Source organism: Borostomias antarcticus (genome assembly GCF_949987555.1).
Source record: "Borostomias antarcticus genome assembly, chromosome: 8".
Classification (NCBI taxonomy): domain Eukaryota; kingdom Metazoa; phylum Chordata; class Actinopteri; order Stomiiformes; family Stomiidae; genus Borostomias; species Borostomias antarcticus.
In genome coordinates this window covers 12,239,934-12,260,903 of record NC_140241.1, presented here as the reverse complement: position 1 = coordinate 12,260,903, position 20,970 = coordinate 12,239,934, and the positions used below count along the sequence as shown (strand labels likewise).

At 46.7% G+C, this 20,970-nt stretch overlaps 1 protein-coding gene across 1 annotated transcript in view; it reads left to right on the top strand.

Annotated features, from left to right (window-relative positions):
• Window positions 1-1,848: 1,848 nt before the first annotated feature.
• Window positions 1,849-20,970, top strand: part of sv2a (synaptic vesicle glycoprotein 2A) — a gene marked incomplete at both ends in the record, with an annotated part of 31,419 nt that continues 12,297 nt past the window's right edge. Inside the window, one exon of the mRNA XM_084441572.1 lies at window positions 1,849-2,458. Within this exon, the coding sequence (XP_084297698.1) occupies window positions 1,849-2,458 (610 nt within the window). The remainder of the gene's footprint in view (window positions 2,459-20,970) is intronic.

Here is a 20,970-nt window from a genome sequence, read left to right as displayed (position 1 = left end):
TGTTACCGCTGGGATAGGAAACCAGTCCCTAGGTGGTATAGAAGTGCGCTCCTAGCTACTACCCAGGTATTCAATGATGCCTGTGATGCATATGAACTAAGAGCCTGTTATATCTGCTCAGGGCAGGCAGTGCGGACTGGTGAAATGCTTTCATTAAGGCGGGCTTTCCCCTGAATCTTTCATTGCAACGGGGTAGCTGCTAAGGTCTAAACACAGCTGGTATGTGAGGGGTAAGGTATGCGGTAGCACTTTTTCTTTCACCAGTGAATTTGCTTAACTGGACAATGGTCAAACAGTTTTGCCCCTAACAACGGTCCGTATTTCTCTGGTGTAGCCTGACTCTCAGACTGAATTGCCATTTCGTTTTACCTCATTATTCAGTTTGAAAGTCCTTCCATTGTGGCTGTTTTCCGAGATGAGTGTTGCCTAAAAGGCAGTCCTCAGCAATTAGTTCATCCCCTAAACCAATCAAGCCTAAACAATTTGCATTGTTGAGTCACATTCAAAGGACGCTGATTGGCCTGGTTGGAATTCCAACTGAGAAATCACTCTGGAAAAGAGCAACACCATACCCTGAATCACATTTCAAAAATTAAAGTGGGCGTGTGATTCAGGGGCTGGAGCCAGGCTACCTAAGGTCGGTCAGTTGTTGAGAAATAATTGGCCATACAATGTGTGTGTGTGTGTGTGTGTGGTAATGGTCTGTAGAACATACACCCCTGCTGCGCCCAGAAGTGAATGTATCCAGCTAGTTAGAGGTGAATTTGGAGTGTGTATTGTTCAATCAGAATTGAGTATTTAGGCGAGGTGTGTAATAGCATGAGGTGAAGACAATGAGGTGTAGTGTGGGTGACCTGCTGACTCCTCCTCCTGGAACACTAGGTGCACTGGTCAGGTGTCCTGTGACCGTGGGTCAGGTGCAGTTCATCTTACTGTTGCTACTTAGAGGTGTCATGTTCTCCCATTGTGGCCGTTAGTACTGGCTCAGAGAAGGTGGCACTCTGGCTGGGATATATGGCAGTTGTTTTCAGTTCAAAGGATGTGACTTTAAGAGTTAAGAACCTGCACATATAGCTAATGACCTCTGACCTGCGTCTACAACAATATCGAACATGGAACAAATGTTTAGAGCATCATAAGGATGAAAACCTATACTCTGTTTGTAGTAGTAGTAGTAGTAGTAATAGTAGTAGTAGTAGTAGTAGTAGTAGTAGTGGTGGTAGTAATAGTAGTAGTACTAGTGGTAGTAGTAGTACTAGTGGTAGTAGTAGTAGTAGTAATAGTAGTAGTACTAGTGGTAGTAGTGGTAGTAGTAGTAGAAGTAGTGGTAGTAGTAGTAGTAGTGGTAGTAGTAGTGATAGGAGTAGTAGTAGAAGTAGTGGTAGTAGTAGTAGTAGTAGTGATAGGAGTAGTAGTAGAAGTAGTGGTAGTAGTAGTAGTAGTAGTGATAGGAGTAGTAGTAGTAGTAGTAGTAGTGGTAGTAATAGTAGTAGTAGTAATAGTACTAGTAGTAGCAGCAGCAATAGTAGTAGTAGTAGTAGTAGTAGTAATAATATTAATAGTAGTAGTAGTAGTAGTGGTAGTAGTGGTAGTGGTAGTAGTAGTAGTAGTAGTAGTAGTAGTGGTGGTAGTGGAAGTAGTAGTAGTGGTGTTGGTTGTACTAGCGTTATCTCTAACTGTTGTTTCCTGTCTTCCACAGGTCTCTCTACCAGGTGTGGGTGTTTGCTGAGACCAGAGCAGACAGGAGCTGTCCGTGGTGCTGAGTTCCAGATCCACAGAGATCCATGTGCCTGGGTTGTCCCTGATATCTCCCATTCCTAAAAGCAACCAACCACCTCCACAACCAAGATGGACGACGGCTCGTACCGGGACGGTCGGACGGACTTCATCCGCGGCGCCAAAGACATCGCCAAAGTGGTGAAGAAGCAGGCGGGCAAAAAGGTGGGCCGGGGCGTGGACAAAATGGCCGACGAGTACACCAAACGGTCCTACAAGCGGTTCGAGGAGGAAGACGACGATGACGATTACGCCGGCAGCCAGGACCAAGATGGCGGCGGCTACTACCGCAATGACAGCCGGGCCAACGACGACGAGGGCAACCACAGCGACTCCACCGAGGGCCACGACGAGGACGACGAGATCTACGAGGGCGAGTACCAGGGCATCCCGAGGGCCGCGCCGACCAAAACGGGCCCCTCGGACGGCCTGACCGCCACGCAGGCGCAGTTCAGGGACCTGTCGCAGTACGAGGGCGAACGCAGGAAGGACCAGGAGGAGCTGGCGCAGCAGTACGAGACCATCCTGCAGGAGTGCGGCCACGGGAAGTTCCAGTGGACGCTGTACTTCGTGCTGGGCCTGGCGCTGATGGCTGACGGGGTGGAGATTTTCGTGGTGGGCTTCGTGCTGCCCAGCGCCGAGAAGGACATGTGTCTGTCCGAGCCCAACAAGGGCATGCTGGGTAAGGGGCTGCTCTCGTGTTATTTTGGGTTGATGTTGTTGTTTTTTAACGTTTTTTCTTGCTGTTCCTGTCTCCCATCCCCCTCCCCCTGTTCTCTCTCACTCTCGTTTGGTTTCCATGGTCGTGTGTTGTCATCTGTTTGCTGAGTGTGGTCTCTAGCCTGTGGTCTCTAGTGTGTGGTCTCTAGTCTGTGGTCTCTAGTGTGTGGTCTCTAGTCTGTGGTCTCTAGTGTGTGGTCTCTGCACATTTAGCACTCCCCATCAGACCTACCTCCACCTGTCTCCTTTCTCCATCAATGTCTTTCTCTCTTTCTCCATCTGTGTGTTTCTGCGTATCGTATGAGACAATATCAGACTGACCTTCTAGCATGAATGCTGGTCAACTTCTTTGAACTCTAAGTCCATATTTAACTTGTTTAGTACGTAATATTTGTGTAGCTTCTCTGTGGAATGTCCTCTTGCTATTTAGCATTCAACCTCCTGCGCAGCTTCTGAACACACCGGGAATTCTATATATATACTTTTTTTTTTTTTTAAACGATGTACGGAAGTCCATGACGTCATTTGGCTCAGCTGATTATAATGCAGCCGTACACAGCTGCCCGCTAGAGACGACGGACGGGCCCTCAAACGCGTGAGCGCGCGGCGTGCAGACTGCTGATGTGACCACTTCCTGGGGGCTAATATCCCGTCACATTTCAGGCCTAACGTGCCATCTGTCACTTGCTGCCTCATCACGGACGCGACTAAGGACTACAGCTCCCATGGGCCTAATGCTTGCAACGGTGTGTCTGTGTCCTCCATTCAAATAGTATTCTGCAGCTGATATGACCTTGTATTGTTGGCTTATGGATGCATGTGATTGGAAGTGATGAGGAAGGTCAGGAGTATTGAATAGCTGTGCTTACTGTAATGTTCTGATAGTGTAGCATGACTGAGCATTGATTAATGGTTTTGCCCTGCCCGGGAAGGGGGGCTTCAACAGAGTGACACTTTTCCTCCTGTCACCCCCCCCCCCTTGTGTTTTCCAAATATCAGATAAATTAACTCATTCAATTAATTGATTGTTTTGTCAATGCATGTCATTAACTCATTCTATATCAATGGGTTATAGGTCTGTCTTCTAGCATGTCATTAGTTAATTCTATAACGTACAAGCTGATGATGTGATGGTGTGATGTGTGTGGTGACACATACTGATGTGTTCTACACTGACATGCAAATGGAAAATTTGGCATGCATTCATGCAATTACTGTAATTGTCATTTGGGCTGTTTGTTTGCCTGTAGTCTTTGCAGATGTCTGCTACGCTGCTACCCCGTATCACTGTATGTGACTATGCGTGTGGAAACTACGTCTACAGAATGAAGTCCCAGCCAGGCCTAACCCTAACACTAACCCTCACACTAACACTAACCCTAACCCTCACACTAACACACGCGTGCTCTAGCTGGCTTGCGTGTACGTGTTCTCCCATGTGTGCTCTAACTGGCTATCATGTATTAGTGAGTATGTGTGTGTGTGTGTGTGTGGTTGTGTGTGTGTTTGTGCGTGCGCATGTGTGTGTGTGTGTGTGACTGTGTGTGTGCTGTGTCTCTGACTGGCTCCCTGCGGCGAATAGGGAGAAGCGGTCCGTTTGTGTGTGTAAGTGTGTGTGTGTGTGTTTGTGTGTACTGTATGTATGTATGGTTATGTGTGTGTGTGTGTGTGTGTGTGTTTGTGCGTGCGCATGTGTGTGTGACTGTGTGTGTGACTGTGTGCTGTGTCTCTGACTGGCTCCCTGCAGCGAATAGGGAGAAGAGGTCCGTTTTTTGTGTGTGTGTTTGTGTGTGTGTGTGTTTGTGTGTCTGTGTTTGTGTGTCCATGTTACACAACACGCCTGACTCATGCCGGAGTTCCTCTCATACTCACGTCTCTTCCCATGGGTCCTAGTGTCCCCCTCTCTTTCTTCCTGCCGACCCTCCTATCGTAACAGTCGTCAGGGTAGACCGCTGTTTCTGCCCAAGCACCAGCCTCTTAATGAGATGCACTCTGACAGAACCAAGTGTGTGTGTGTGTGTGCGCGTTTGTTTGTATGTGTGTGTGTGTGTGTGCCCAGCGGTGTCTCCAGCATCTCCAGCTACAGTAATTAGAGGTGACTTTGGAGGTGTAGTATGAGCAGTCATGTTATGAGATAGATATTAGAACATACTGAGACCAGGTCTCTTTTCCAGATGTGTCTTGCTTACAAACAACATACTATATATAGTCATTCAGCTGCAGAGTGCAGAAAAATACAGGAACAGTGACAGCGTGCAGACAACAATGACTATACATGTGCAAACTTACAATATACGTAACACGAATACAGTAATAAAGTAGCAGAGTATGAGGAATACAAAAGTAGTGACAACATACAGAGTAGAATAATTATTAGAGTAAGGAAATGACTAGCTGTTACGTCCCCTACTCAGATGTAATAATAACGGTGTAAAGGTGTAATAACTAGGGGGGAGAGGGGAACGCAAAAGCCTGTGTCTAGACCCACCGGGCCGATGTAACAAGACAGTACTAGGTGAGGGAGTGCTGGGGGAACCAGGCAGGGAAAACCAAAGATAACGTGCGTCACTAAATCCACCACAAATGACAATGAACAGAAAACACCACAACGACGACAAAACCACAAAGGGGGAAATAAATGAATTAACAGAGGGCAGGAGATAAGGGACCTAGGGAGAAGGACTGTGAACGGTGCCACTAAGAAGCACGGCCCTACCTTCCCTACACCTCTACCCTATAGACCCTAACAATATCTAACTGAAAACAGAACTAGAGGCCCTAACTAGCTATCTATCTAAACCTAAACCGGAACCTTACCTACCTGCTACAAAAAGACGTGGCAGCCGCTCACTCTTACCTAGTGTGTTTAACAGAGGGTTACCTACGTGGTGAAAATGTATACCCCAGGGTATCTTACCTAAAGCCCTTCTCCCAGGAGCGGAAGAACACAAGGGGAGATAACAAATCACAGTTAACCCAAACACAACTAGAACTAAGGTAGGTAGGTTGTCCAACAGAAGTACACAAACAGTAGGCTTTAAGACAACTAAGGTCAAACAACATCACATACAACATACCCCTCTGTCTCTCTCTAACCAACAGGGAACACAGACACACATATATATGGGGAAGGCCGCCTGCTGATTGGGCAGGAGATGATTGGGGAGTTGATTGCTGATGGCAGCCAGGTGGTAGCAGTGGCAGCCAGGAGGATGGCAGGAGACAATAATTGACAGGACGAATGACAAGGGAGGGTGCACACAGCATGGACAGACACCTGGGGGAGACAAACATGAACAGTAACAAAGCACAGGACAGACACAATACGTAACACCCCCACCCTTAAAGAACAAACCCGTGGGTTTGTGACAATGCTTTCAAGACAAATCTCAATGAACTCAAAGTACTGTATAACCTTGTTTGGCCATAGCAAAAAAAACAAAAAACAAAGGCCCTGGCAAAATGCCCGGTCATATGTGCTATACTAACAAAAAACTGCTTCAAAAACAAAGCACCAAAAATAATGAGCCTACATTACCTCATTGACTCATTTTTAGCAGTGGACCCGAGAGAGGGCATCAGCCACGACATTCTCGGACCCCTTTTTGTGGCGCACCACCAATGGAACACCCTGAACCAGTAACGCCCACCGCATAAGGCGCTGGTTATGGTTATACATGCGGTTTAAGAATACCAACGGGTTATGGTCTGTGAAAACTTCAATCTGATATGGGCTGGACCCAAGGTACACCTCAAAGTACTGTAAAGCTAACAATAATGCTAACGTCTCCTGCTCGATGGTTGAGTATCTGGATTGGGCTTTGGTGAACTTACGTGAGAAATAACAGACGGGATGATCAACTCCGTCTGCGTCTTCCTGTATGAGTACAGCACCCGCACCTACAGCACTCGCATCCACCTCCAGCTTAAATGCTTTGTTGAAATCTGGGGCAGATAGAACAGGAGAGCTACACAGTAACGCTTTAACTGACTCGAATGCAGCTTGACACTCAGCAGACCACCGATAGAACACAGATGGACTGAGCAACCCAGTGAGAGGAGCTGCAACTGTAGCAAAGTTACGACAGAATCCTCTATAGTAGCCAGCCATCCCTAAAAACCTGCGCAGCTGTCTGCGAGTAGCAGGGGCTGGGAAGTCAGCGATGGCAGAGACTTTTGCCGATACAGGGCGCACCTGACCATGTCCTACCTCCTTCCCGAGATAAGTAACTGTGGCCTCACCAAACTCGCACTTGGCCAAGTTGACAGTTAAGTGGGCGTCGGCCAACCGTTGGAACACTACCTGCAAGGAATTCAGATGATCTGCCCAGTTGGCAGAGTGTATGACTAGGTCATCTAAGTAGGCTGTGCAGTTAGGCACACCAACCAAGACTGTGTTAACCAGGCGCTGGAAAGTGGCTGGGGCGTTACACATGCCAAACGCCATCACTGTATACTGGAGGAAGTTATCTGGAGTGACAAAGGCTGATATCTCTGAAGCCCGAGCTGTTAATGGGACCTGCCAATAACCCTTCAGCATATCAAGTTTACTGACAAAGGTGGCATTACCAATAGTATCTACACAGTCATCTATGCGGGGTAAGGGAAAAGAGTCGGGGGTGGTAACGGCATTCACCTTACGATAATCTGTGCAGAACCTGCTTGTACCATCTGGTTTGGGAATCAGAAGACAGGGAGAACTCCACGGACTTGTACTGAGAACGGCTAAACCATGTTCCAACAAATAAGCAACCTCCTGTTGCATGACTTTTCGTTTGGCCTGATTAACCCTGTATGCATGTTGCTTAATCGGGAGCGCATCACGGACCTCAATATCATGCGTCAAAACAGACGTGCGCGAGGGAACATCGGAGAACAGACAGGGAAAAGACTCGACCACATTCACTATGTCTTCCTGCTGCTGTGGGGTTAAATGTGTCAAATGCTCACGGAGAGAGCCCAACATTTCTGAGTTGCTTAGCCTAGCACACTGCTGTGGCAGGTTGCGCAGGGTAAAACCATCCGCATCAACAGCATCACTGAGAGCTGTGACATTTAAAACGGGAACACTGGCAACCTCATGGAGCTCACTTTCACTTTCTCTGGCGTGATACAATTTGAGCATGTTTATATGACACACGCGGGACTGACGTCTCCTGTCAGGGGTCTGTATCACATAGTCAGTCTCACTGAGTTGTCTGTCAACGACATAAGGACCACTAAAACGAGCTGACAGTGCGGAACCAGGAACAGGCAACAACACTAATACTTTATCTCCTGGTTGGAGAGACCGCTGGATAGCAGTTTTGTCAAAATGAGACTTCATCTTGATCTGAGAGGAAGACAACGCTTCTCTTGCTAAGGCACACGCCTCATGTAGTCGCCCCCTAACTTGACTGACATAATCCAAAACACTTTGGGGACCAGGATCTGTGGACATCATCTGATCCTTCAGCACCTTCAACGGCCCACGCACAGTATGGCCAAAGACTAAGTCTGCGGGACTGAATTTAAGGGATTCCTGCATTGTTTCACGGACGCCAAATAACACAAATGGGATCCCTTCATCCCAATCCTTGCTAGTGTCAAAACAGTACTTGCGCAGCATAGCCTTGAGCGTCTGATGCCACCTCTCCAAGGCTCCCTGACTCTGGGGGTGGTACGCACTGGACACTTTGTGCGTGATGTTGAGGGTCTTCAGGACCTGAGTGAACAACTTGGACAGAAAGTTAGATCCTTGGCCTGTTTGGATGACTTTCGGGAGACCAAATGTGGCAAAGAATTTGGTCAGGGCGGCTAAAACAACCTTAGAGGTTATTTTACGGACTGGTATGGCCTCTGGGTAGCGGGTAGCAGCACACATGATGGTTATCAGAAACTGGTTACCTGATTTGGTGCGAGGAAGGGGACCCACACAATCGACAATGACCCGCTCGAACGGCTCCCCCATCACGGGAATTGGATAGAGAGGAGCTGGAGAGAGAACCTGGTTAGGCTTACCTATGACCTGACAGGTATGACAGGTTTTGCAATGTGCAGCTACATCTTGTTTCAAGGCCGGCCAAAAGAAATGCCTCAAAATACGGTCATATGTTTTTGTGACACCTAAATGACCGGACCAGGGACTGTCATGCACTAACGCCAATACTTGTGCACGAAACGGCTTCGGGACAACAATTTGCCGCACATAACTCCAACCGCTGTCGGTTCCCTTCTTAGGCATCCATTTGCGTACGAGGAGTCCATCCTCTACCATGTAAGCTACAGTCGGCTTAGCAGCTTGCTCTGAGCTCACAACAGACAAAAAACAGTTAGCTAAACTAGTATCCTGCTTCTGAGCATTTCTCAATGTATCACTGGTAACAGGAAGCAATAAATCACTGGGTTCTGATTGTATATGCTTGTCTGAGCCTCGTTCTTTAACAAGACGGGGGGGGTGACACATCATCATCTGCACTGAATAAGTGACCAAACTCTGTGTCCTCTAAGTCACATACCTCTTCGCCCACCCTCCGGGCCTGGGCACGGGTGACCACACAGGCTGGAAACGCAGCAGGGAATTCCTTTCCCAAACTGTCAAGAGAAACTGGCTTGTCAGGAGGAGCAAACACTTCCAGCACAGGTAACACCAACCCACCGGCGATATCATTACCCATGATTAACGTGACTCCTTTCACAGGGAGAGAGGATTGTAGAGCAACTTTAAAGTGACCACTGACCAGTTTGGAGTGCAAGCAAACGTGGTGTAAAGGCACTGGCACATGTCCCATTTCTATCCCTTGTAACAGTACACTGTACCCACATGAGGACGCATCTGACCAGGGCAACACATCCGCTAAAATTACAGACTGCGCAGCACCTGTGTCGCGCAGTATACGAATGGGCACCACTTCAGAGCTGTCGTTCAATGACACTGAACCATTGAATATGAAGGGTGCATAGCTCGGATCAGGTGACTCAGAGCGCACTGTGGTGTCTTGAGTTCCAGCAGCAGGCATGGTCCTAATCAACCCTACAGGTTTACGGGGGTTAGAGGAGGGAGAAGACTGATTAGTCCCCTGTATCCGCTGCCTACAGTCTTGTATCAGATGCCCTTTCTTGTGACAGTAGAAACACTCACGAGTCTCTTTGGGACCAGGAGGAGCAGAGAAGTGGCCAGTGTTTGGGGCAGGCGGGGCAACCCTACGTGTCTCTACACGGGGTGTCGTGAACGCTGTTTTGTGGGTTAGGGCGAACTCGTCAGCGAGCACCGCCGCCTGGGACAAAGTGGTTACTTTCTGCTCATTACAGTACACTACAAACTTCTCTGGCACACTATTCTTGAACTCCTCAATGAGATTGAGTTCCCTAAGAGAGTTAAAATCAGTGACTTTACTAGCCTCTAGCCACCTATCAAACAAGTGCTCTTTCACACGGGCGAATTCGACAAAGGTTTGGCTATCTCTCTTCTTATACTGCCGGAACTTCTGCCTGTAGGCTTCAGGGACTAGTTCATAGGCACGCAGCACTGCCGCCTTAACCTTGTCATACTGAAGACCGTCTTCTAGAGACAAAGCAGCGACCACCTCCTGAGCTTTACCACAGAGTTTGCACTGTAACAGCAGAGCCCACATATCTTCGGGCCATTTCAAAGCAGCTGCTATTCGCTCAAACACACCAAAATAGGAGTCTACTTCAGACTCTCGAAAGAGTGGGAATAAAAAAACGTTCTTACTCACATTAAACCATTCCTTTGGTTGGGCTGGTGATGTAGGGGAGTCTGCAACAGGAGACATGGGGCTATACTGCGGTTTAGCACGTGAGAGAGCAAGCTTCTCTTCCATCTCAAGACGCCTTATCTGGATCTCAGCATCGAGTTCCATCCTCCGAACCTGCAGTTTATGGTCATACTCGGCCTGTCTACTCCGCTCCCTCTCACGATTCTCCAGCTCGAGACGAGCCAAACGGAGCCGCAGCCGAGAACTGTCACCTGACTCAGGAGGAGAGAAACCTGGATCAAACCTGGGAAGAGTGCGCGGCACTGCAGGCGGCACCTGAACGTCGGCCTCCGCCTTCATCCTGCATGAACACTCTCTCAGGGGAAAACTGTGTATCCTCCCCCAAAGCAAGGCCGGGAGCAGGAAGGACCAACACAGGTGCAGACAAGAGCACACCTGCAGTCACCAGCCCTTCTCCTACAAGCTGCCTCAACTCCGCCTTCACCAACCCCTTAGGCACAGAAATAGAAAAGTGTTCAGCTATGGCCTGTAAGTCAACTATGCGGCACACATCCAACAGAGCCTCTGAAGGACCATCAATAAACTGCTGCACTATGGACTCAGCCATGGCAATGAAAGAAAACACACTAAGCACCACACCACCAAAACCACTTAACAACAGTACGACTATACACAAGCTCACAGGATAAGATATCCCGGACGAGCCCCCATTATGTTACGTCCCCTACTCAGATGTAATAATAACGGTGTAAAGGTGTAATAACTAGGGGGGAGAGGGGAACGCAACAGCCTGTGTCTAGACCCACCGGGCCGATGTAACAAGACAGTACTAGGTGAGGGAGTGCTGGGGGAACCAGGCAGGGAAAACCAAAGATAACGTTCGTCACTAAAAAATGTTTTATTACCATCCACCACAAATGACAATGAACAGAAAACACCACAACGACGACAAAACCACAAAGGGGGAAATAAATGAATTAACAGAGGGCAGGAGATAAGGGACCTAGGGAGAAGGACTGTGAACGGTGCCACTAAGAAGCACGGCCCTACCTTCCCTACACCTCTACCCTATAGACCCTAACAATATCTAACTGAAAACAGAACTAGAGGCCCTAACTAGCTATCTATCTAAACCTAAACCGGAACCTTACCTACCTGCTACAAAAAGATGTGGCAGCCGCTCACTCTTACCTAGTGTGTTTAACAGAGGGTTACCTACGTGGTGAAAATGTATACCCCAGGGTATCTTACCTAAAGCCCTTCTCCCAGGAGCGGAAGAACACAAGGGGAGATAACAAATCACAGTTAACACAAACACAACTAGAACTAAGGTAGGTAGGTTGTCCAACAGAAGTACACAAACAGTAGGCTTTAAGACAACTAAGGTCAAACAACATCACATTCACATACAACATACCCCTCTGTCTCTCTCTAACCAACAGGGAACACAGACACACATATATATGGGGAAGGCTGCCTGCTGATTGGGCAGGAGATGATTGGGGAGTTGATTGCTGATGGCAGCCAGGTGGTAGCAGTGGCAGCCAGGAGGATGGCAGGAGACAATAATTGACAGGACGAATGACAAGGGAGGGTGCACACAGCATGGACAGACACCTGGGGGAGACAAACATGAACAGTAACAAAGCACAGGACAGACACAATACGTAACACTAGCATCAATGCCTTTACAGTCCCATAGGTTTCACTATCAGTTAATCATTCTTTGTTTAGGGGCGGCTGTAGCTCAGTTGGTAGAGCGGGTCGTTCAATGATCGAAGGGTCAGCGGTTCGAATCCCAGCTCCGACTGTCCACATGTCGAAGTGTCCTTGAGCAAGACACCTAACCCCAAATTGCTCCCAATGAGCAGGTTAGCACCTTGCATGGCAGCTGCCGCCATTGGTGTGTGAATGGATGAGTGAGAGGCCATTGTAAAACGCTTTGAGTGCCGCTAAGGTGGAAAAGCGCTATAAAAGTGCAGTCCATTTACCATTGTTTGCAGGGAAATAAGGGATGTGAGCTTGTTTTGTTTCTGAAAGGAGTTCCAGAGTTTAGGGCCAGCGATCCGAAAAGCAAAATGTTTCCCCCAATTCCTCCCGTCTGTAGGGACCTTTAATACTGGTGGTACCCGTGAGCTAGTGGGATAGTTCAAACCATGAAATGACTGCAGGCTGGAGAGATGTGGTGCATTCTGTACATCCTGGAATATCAGCTTGTCATTGATTTGCCCTTGTAATATTTTGGTTTATGTGGGCAGTTTGTATGTACTGCAGAATATTTAGCAGAGATATTTCACCATCAGACAGATTTCACAGTCTAAGACATTCCCTTTCAATTACACCCACCGGCACTAGAACACACACACACACACACACACACACACACACACACACAGACACACACACGCACATGCACACACACACACACACACACACACACACACACACACAAACACACACACGCACACACACACGCACACACGCACACACGCACACACACACACACACTATTACTGTAATTTCATAGCAGTTTTGGGATTCCATTGAGAGGTATCCACATTCACACCATCTTTGAAGACCTTTAAGACCTTCCCTCCAGCAACTACGCTCAGTCATGTTTCTGAGGTGAATATCAGCATAAAAACAAAACAACCGATGAATATCAGTATAAAAACAAAACAACCCATACGACCTTCCTGAATGTTTGAAGCTACTTGTTGTTTTTTCATTAGCTAGGCTGCTGCCCCCAAGGACAATAATGACCTTTCTCTCCTGGTGTCCCCTTGACCTTTTGATAAACAAGCCTAGCAAAAGACAGGAACTGTCACAGCACAGCTGTGTCTGCCTTAGTCATCATAGCATAGAGGAAAGAAAGAAGACAATTAGCATTTTAGCATCGGTGGTGGTGGCACCTAGCATAGCATTCATTTTTTTGCAGCTTTCCATTTGGCTCGTGAAATTGTGATTCACATGATACTACCTGCAGTTTTAACTGGAATGCCCCTCATGACTTTCTTGGCTCGTGAACTCATACCATGTACCCCTACCCTCAGTTCACTCTGGAAGTCGTGAACAAGATGGCAGCTCCCTGTTTAACTAAGTGAAACTTAAGTAATACAGTTTTATTAGCATTTCTGTCTCATTTGCGTCTCATTAAATCAGTCGTACACACAGTATTCCCCAACTGTTATCTGAGGACATGTTCGTGACCTCTATGCATATGCAAAATACGTAGTATGCATAGTGTTATCTACTGGTTTGGCAAACAAAGCTAGCTAACGGCCATCATTGTTCTGAGCTGTTGTTGTGTACCGTGGTTACCTTGTGGATGACGTCATTCTCTGTCTCTCCCACCTCACTACATCCCTGACAAATGGAACGGAGCATTAGCATCGGTGGTGGCAGCTCGCTAGCATGTTAGCATCGATGGTGGCAGCTCGCTAGCATGTTAGCATCGGTGCAGGCAGCTCACTAGCATGTTAGCATTGGTGGTGTTACCTCGCTAGCATGTTACCATCGGTGGTGGCACGTCACTAGCATATTAGCATCGGTGGTGGCACGTCACTAGCATGTTAGCATCGGTGGTGGCAGCTCGCTAGCATGTTAGCATCGGTGGGGTCACCTCACTAGCATGTTAGCATTGGTGGTTTTACCTCGGTAGCATTTTAGCTGAGGAAGTTCTAGTCACCGGGAGATGAAAGGCATGAACAATGGGCTGTTTGTCAACAAATTAGCCAAAAACGTCAACATAATACCTGGTCAGGCCCTTCACCCCCACCCGGCCACTGTGCTTTGCTGCCTCGAGGCGATTGGTTGCCCCGTCACTCCCAGGTCCCTGTGGTCGATCGACACGGTACGGCTTTTCTCTGTCCTGGCCCAGTGGTGGAACTCCCCACTGATGTCAGCCCATCTTTTGCCACAGGCTCAAAACTGTATACTCAATGCTCAATACTGTGATACTTTAGCATTTTTGTGCATGGAGAAGCAGTGTTACAGACATTAACATTTTAAGTATGATAGGCTTAGAGTAGGAAGAGGCTATTTTTAGGGGCCAGGCAGCGTAGCTGCCGGAACCCTATTGTATTTGCCTATATTATTATTATTATTATTATTCTCCTTCCACTGAAGTCTAACTTCCCATGGACAAAAAATCACCAAAATTTGCACATAGCTCCAGTACTATATCCAAAGTCCTCAACCTGCATTGTAGGTCAATAAACCTGAAGGTGGCGCTACAGCAACAGTCTAAAGTGTAAAACTTAAAAAAATCATAACAAATCAGCCATAGGTGCTATCACTGTAAAACCACCACGTGAATGTAGTCCCAAGTGAGACAAAACCTTCATACACTTTGACCTTGCAGGAATTTTGAAGTCCATCACTCTGATTTCTTCATAAACTGTAAAACCTATCAAACATATCTCCTCCCACATTTTTTGTTCAATTGACACCAAAATTAATATACTGTATCTACAGACTGTCCTTACCAAAGGATCCTCACAGATTTTTGAAATATGAAAAATTGAGCCCACAGCACATCAAAAGGTTTCACTGTTAACAGTTCTGTATAGTTCCTATTAATTCTCGCCAAATCAATGTCTGATCATCCTCATAAAGAGTGACAACATTGGCCACATATCCAAGATGTAGTATGATTTTTTTCAGAATTTTATCTCAAAAATTGAATTTTTAAAAATATGTTTAATTCTGTCCTCTGAAACCAACACTTCATACAGAGAAAACTACATTACCCACAATCCAACGCAAGCTCCACGAATCGGAGACATCGCTGTTGGCAACCCTACCCAACCCCCGCCGAGGATTACAATGACTAAATTGATTGATTGGCAACTGACTGAGTACACAGCTGCTGAAGTTAATTTTCAATTATGAAAAAAAAAAGCTAACAAAACCTGTAACCCACATTTTTCAATCAATTAATACTAAAGTTGCTACACTGGATCTTCAAACTGTCATTCACAAACTCATTGACCAGATTATTGAATTATCAAAATTGAGCTTACAATGCATTAAAATGTTTTACTTATTATTATTATTCTCCATCTTCCACTGAAGTCCAACTTCCTGTGGACAAAAAATCACAAAAATGTGCACATAGCTCCAGTAGTATACCCAAAGTCCTCAACCTGCATTGTAGGTCAATAAACCTGAAGGTGGCGCTACAGCAACAGTCTAAAGTTTAAAACTTAAAGAAATCATAACAAATCAGCCATAGGTGCCATCACAGTAAAACCACCACGTGAATGTAGGCCCAAGTGAGACAAAACTTTCATACACTCTGACCTTGCAGGAATTTTGATTATTATTATTATTCTCCATCTTCCACTGAAGTCTAACTTCCCGTGGACAAAAAATCACCAAGATTTGCACATAGCTCCAGTAGTATACCCAAAGTCCTCAACCTGCATTGTAGGTCAATAAACCTGAAGGTGGCGCTACAGCAACAGTCTAAAGTTTAAAACTTTAAAAAATCATAACAAATCAGCCATAGGTGCCATCACAGTAAAACCACCACGTGAATGTAGGCCCAAGTGAGACAAAACTTTCATACACTCTGACCTTGCAGGAATTTTGATTATTATTATTATTCTCCATCTTCCACTGAAGTCTAACTTCCCGTGGACAAAAAATCACCAAGATTTGCACATAGCTCCAGTAGTATACCCAAAGTCCTCAACCTGCATTGTAGGTCAATAAACCTGAAGGTGGCGCTACAGCAACAGTCTAAAGTTTAAAACTTAAAAAAAATCATAACAAATCAGCCATAGGTGCTATCACTGTAAAACCACCACGTGAATGTAGGCCCAAGTGAGACAAAACTTTCATACACTTTGACCTTGCAGGAATTTTGAAGTCCATCACTCTGATTTCTTCATAAACTGTAAAACCTATCAAACCTATCTCCTCCCACATTTTTAGTTCAATTGACACCAAAATGGATCTACTGTATCTTCAGACTGTCCTTACCAAACGATCCTCACAGATTTTTGAAATATGAAAAATTGAGCCCACAGCACATCAAAAGGTTTTACTGTTAACAGTTCTGTATATAGTTCCTATTTATTCTCGCCAAATCAATGGCTGATCATCCTCATAAAAAGTGACAACATTAGCCACATATCCAAGATGTAGTATGATTTTTTTTTAGAATTTTATCTCAAAAATTGAATTTTTTAAAATATGTTTAATTCTGTCCTCTGAAACCAACACTTCATACAGAGAAAACTACGTTACCCATAATCCAACACAAGCTCCACGAATCGGAGACATCGCTGTTGGCAACCCTACCCAACCCCCGCCGAGGATTACAATGACTAAATCGATTGATTGGCAACTGACTGAGTACACAGCTGCTGAAGTTAATGTTCAATTATGAAGAAAAGCAAACAAAACCTGTAAAAATTAATAAACATATCTCATCCAACATTTTTCAATCAATTAACACCAAACTTGCTACACTGGATCTTCAGACTGTAATTCACAAACTCATTGACCATTGTTGAATTATCAAAATCGAGCTTACAACGCATCAAAATGTTTTACAAATGTTTTACGATACGAATGTACAAAATTAACATTGGAATGTCAACTTTCCTGTTGTCCTATTCTCTCGCTTATTGCTCCTAAACTTGTCGGAAATTGCCTGGCCCCGCCTCATCGCTGCGAAGCAGCTTTAATTATGTATTCTTTTTTTTATTTTTTTTTTAGAACAACCCAGATTATCTCTACTATTTTAATAGAGAGGGACATTTTAGGGAGAGAAGATAAATAAGCAAGCGGTAGCATTCCAGCATGTTCTGACAGTGTTGGTGATGGACATGGTGATGGTGTTGTTGTTGGTGTTGATGATGGTGTTGATGTTGGTGATGGTGTTGATGATGGTGTTGTTGATGGTGTTGGTTATGGTGATGGAGATGGTATTGGTGTTGGTGATGGTATTGGTGAATGTATTGGTGTTGGTGATGGTGATGGTGATGGTATTGGTGTTGGTGATGGTATTGGTGATGGTATTGGTGTTGGTGATGGTATTGGTGTTGGTGTTGGTGTTGGTATTGGTATTGGTATTGGTGTTGGTGTTGGTGTTGGTGTTGGTGTTGGTGTTGGTGATGGTATTGGTGTTGGTAATGGTATTGGTGATGGTATGGTGTTGGTGATGGTATTGGTGTTGGTGATGGTATTGGTGTTGGTGTTGGTGTGGGTGATGGAGATCATGTTGGTGTTGGTGACTGTGTTGGTGACGGAGGGGCTTGTGCTGCTAGTTCCGCTGGCTGCTGCCTGCTCTCGGCCCCGGGCCCCTGGCCCATTCAGAAAGCCCTGCCCTGCTCTATCTGGCAGAACACTGGCTATTAATAACTCCCCGTTCCCATCCCCCTCTCTCACGCAAAAACACACAGACACGCATACACACACACACACACACACACACACACACACACACACACACACACACACACACACACACAGTCCTCCGCCAAGGCCCTGGAGCCTCAGAGGATTCTGTTATTGCACTTTCGCAGATCACAGACTGTGGACCCTCCCCCCTCTCCTCTCTCTCCTCCCCCTCTCCTCCCCCCTCTCATCTCTCTCCTCCCCCTCTCCTCTCTCTCCTCCCCCCTCTCCTCTCTCTCATCCCTCTCCCCCCTCTCCTCCCCCTCTCCTCTCTCTCCTCCCCCCTCTCCTCCCCCTCTTCTCTCTCTCTCTCCTCCTCCCTCTCCTCCCTCTCCTCCCTCTCCTCCCCCTCTCCTCCCCCTCCTCCCTCTCTCCTCCCTCTCCTCCCTCTTCTCTCTCTCCTCCCTCTCTCCTCCCTCTCCTCTCTCTCCTCCCCCCTCTCCTCCCCCTCTCCTCCCTCTCCTCTCTCTCCTCCCCCCTCTTCTCTCTCTCCTCTTCCCTCTGCTCCCTCTCCTCCTCCCTCTCTCTCCTCCCCCCTCTTCTCTATCTATCTATCTATCTATCTATCTATCTATCTATCTATCTATCTATCTATCTATCTATCTATCTATCTATCTATCTATCTATCTACTGTATCTATCCATCTCTTCTTCTCTCTTTCCTCTCCTCCCCCCACACGTCCTCTCTAGAGTGACGTGGCTCTTCCTTGCTGTCTTTCCCCATCGCTCTCTCTCTCTCACTCTCTCTCACTCTCTCTCTCTCTCTCTCTCTCACTCTCTCTCTCTCTCTCTCTCACTCTCTCTCTCACTCTCTCTCTCTCTCTCTCTCTCTCTCTCTATCTCTCTCTCATGGCAGTCTTCTCTGTTGTCTCCTGGCTACAGTGCAGATTATGGGTGTATCTCGTCAGTTTATGTGAACCACACCCAATATGCTTCAGATTGTCATGTGATATGATATGATACTGTATGATAGAGGCTTAACATCTCAATCTGTGTCTTGGTTTAACTCTAAACATACTGTAATGTATATCTATACAGATATGTAATCTATCTGTAAACAATACTGACGCTTATCTTATATCCAGCAGTACAATAGATTTGAGCTGATCTTGGTTCATGAACCGTCCCCACAAGGTAGATGTACTATATTTAATTTAAGTCCACACTGACCGAGCCAAACACTACAAGATAAAAAATATATATCAAATATATATCACCCGTAGCATTGTTTTGATCACATCTGCTTGTTCCACAGCTGTCCCTGTATCATCCCTACTCTCAGTATCATCCCTACTCCCAGTATCATCCCTACTCCCAGTATCATCCCTACTCCCAGTATCATCCCTACTCTCAGTATCATCCCTACTCCCAGTATCATCCCTACTCCCAGTATCATCCCTACTCTCAGTATCATCCCTACTCCCAGTATCATCCTTACTCCCAGTATCATCCCTACTCCCAGTATCATCCCTACTCCCAGTATCATCCCTACTCCCAGTATCATCCCTACTCTCAGTATCATCCCTACTCTCAGTATCATCCCTACTCCCAGTATCATCCCTACTCCCAGTATCATCCTTACTCCCAGTATCATCCCTACTCCCAGTATCATCCCTACTCCCAGTATCAGACCATGAATGAGTCAACGGGCTGACACTGACGAAATGGCAGTCTGAGATAAAGAGGTGATAAGAGAGATAGTTAGAAACAGAGAAAGAGAGGGAGAGAGTGAGAGGAAGAAAGAGAGAGTGAGAGAGAGAGGGTGTGAGGGAGAGAGTGAGAGAGAGAAAGAGAGAGAGACAGGGCAAGAGGGAGGGGGTGAGAGATAGAGTTGAAGAGAGAGTGATAGTGAGAGAGAGAGAGAAAGAAAGAGTGAGAGAGAGAAAGAGAGGGTGCGAGGGAGAGAGGGCGAGGGTGAGAGATAGAGAATTGAAGAGAGAGTGATAGTGTGAAAGAGAGAGAGAGAACGTAGTAGGTACTGAGTGGAGATCAGCACCATGGACAGCTCCCTCAGCACTGTCCTAGAGGCCGGAGGGAGACGGCCAGCCAGGCTGATGCAGCTGCATTGCGACGGCCGTCTATCTGACCCATCATCACCTGCTCTCCCCTGCTGATCCAGCGCTGACAGAGGACAGGGAGCCGACAGCTGCCTACCTAACACTCTCTCTCACACACACACACACACACGCTCACACATACACACTCACACGCTCACACACACACACACACACACACACACACACACGCTCACACACACACACACGCACGCTCACACACACACACACACACACACACACACACACACACACACACACATACACACACACACACACACACACACACACACACACACATACCCCCCCCCCCCCCACACACACACACACACACACTCTCTCTCTCTCTCTCCCACACACACATACACACACACACGCTCTCTCTCTCTCTCACACACACACATACACACACACACACACACACGCTCTCTCTCTCACACACACACACGCACTCAGAGAGAGAATATGTTATGCTGATTTAACAAAAGTGAAAAAGTCACCTTGAACGTTGAAGTATATGCACACACACACACGCACGCCCACGCACACGCACACACACACACACACACACACACACACACATACGCACACAGTTTCACCTCCCTCTCCCCTCTGTGATCTGCTTGGCTGAACTGAATAGACACCCGCGCGTCACACGGCGGTATGACTCACCAGGACGCATCATCACCAACCTGCTTCCTCAACACCCGGTCCCAACGCCTTCCCACTGTTCTGCCAACAGTTGTACACACAATCAGCCATTCCCCTCAGTGGCCCCTGTGATTAGCTCGTTAGCCTCAGTGATGAATCGGCCCAGCTGATAACAACAGATCTGAGGAGAGCCATTGTGGGCTCCTTGCTCAGCTAGTCTGGATGAATGAGCCCACAGCGCCCTATCTACCTGCCCAGAGCCGGGCGGTTTAGCAGCATGAGGGCCGTGGGAGGCTTTGGGCTTTTGTGTTTTTATGCAGAATCGCTCCTCAGGGCTCCCATCGTTGTGGCTGCTGCTTTGTGCCGCAGGCCGAGGCTACTTCTGGTACAAAATGGCCGCCGTGAGTTAGCCTGCGCTTGTGGGTACCACGCAGTTTAGGAGGATGGGTGTTTATCCACCAGAAAATAGTCCAATCAGTTGAAGACTTTTGCGGCTCTTTGTAAGCTTAATAAATACAGTATGCCATTATCAATAACGATTGAATTAATTGACATTACATTTAGTGCTGTTTGTAGACAGCAATTTGTCAAGCTCTTCAAGACATCCTCAAAGCCTATAATATAATTGACATTATATCATCA